Source organism: Poecilia reticulata, unplaced genomic scaffold, assembly GCF_000633615.1.
Source record: "Poecilia reticulata strain Guanapo unplaced genomic scaffold, Guppy_female_1.0+MT scaffold_190, whole genome shotgun sequence".
NCBI classification, from domain to species: domain Eukaryota; kingdom Metazoa; phylum Chordata; class Actinopteri; order Cyprinodontiformes; family Poeciliidae; genus Poecilia; species Poecilia reticulata.
Window position 1 is genome coordinate 458270 of NW_007615019.1, and position 908 is coordinate 459177.

The 908-nt window shown below is 54.7% G+C and overlaps 1 protein-coding gene across 1 annotated transcript in view; it reads left to right on the top strand.

Moving 5' to 3' along the window:
• Nucleotides 1-908, top strand: part of LOC103460173 (receptor-type tyrosine-protein phosphatase mu-like) — a 97680-nt gene that overhangs the window by 64264 nt on the left and 32508 nt on the right. The window contains exon 19 of the mRNA XM_017303119.1: nt 582-713. Within this exon, the coding sequence (XP_017158608.1) occupies nt 582-713 (132 nt within the window). The remainder of the gene's footprint in view (nt 1-581; nt 714-908) is intronic.

Sequence of the window (908 nt, forward strand, 5' to 3'; positions counted from 1 at the left end):
CTGGACCGGACTCTCTGGACCGGAGGGAGGGAAACCTGGAGAAAGTTTCCTGCTGAGTCTAGGAACTGGAAGCTCTGATCAGATCAGAGTGAGACCAGTCTGATGCGGTGCAGAGCCAGAGGAGGTCTGGATTACCGGGTCATTACATGCAGGGTTATTAGCTCCCAATGACCAGATAAGCAGAAGTGATCTCAGCCTCCTCCAGATCCGGATCAGCTGCACCTTAAAGGAACTTCCTGTGAGTCAGAGAGAGCCAATCAGGAGGCTCGACAGAATCAGGGGATCCTGGTCCGAACCCAGGTTCCTCCTGACGTCTTGAACAGGTGAAGGCACCTGGTGGAGTCTAACCTCTGCTTCTGGCTGAATGATTGATTACTAATGTCTGAGCACTGATTGGCTGATTAACCAGCTTCTCTTCCAGGTGTCTTTCCTGAACTAAACTACTTCCTGTTGACCTGAAAGGCTCCTGGTTCTCCTGAAGGAGGCTCAGCTTTGACCCAGGGCTTTGGAGGCTGACTGACCTGAGCCATTTCTCTGGACGAGCTCCTTCAGGACAGCCAGAGTCCCACGCTGATGTCTCTGCTTCAGCCCGTCTCTCTGTCTCTGTCCCCGTCTCTGCATGCTTCCTGGACCAACAGCTGCCATAATCGCCACCCAGCTCACCACGCCGTACGTTGGCGTGGCCCCGGCGGCCGGCGACAAGCAGCTGACAGGTCAGAGCAACACACGGCTCTGGTTCCCCTCAGTCTCTAAGGATCTCAGATCGGTGGGTCTGGTTCTGGTTCTGGTTCTGGTTCTGGTTCTGGTTCCCCCCAGTGTCAGACGACAGAGGGAGCCCATAAAGTCCCCAACCTGAACCAACCAGGTCATAACAGAGTGTGTGTGTGTGTGTGTGTGTGTGTGTGTGT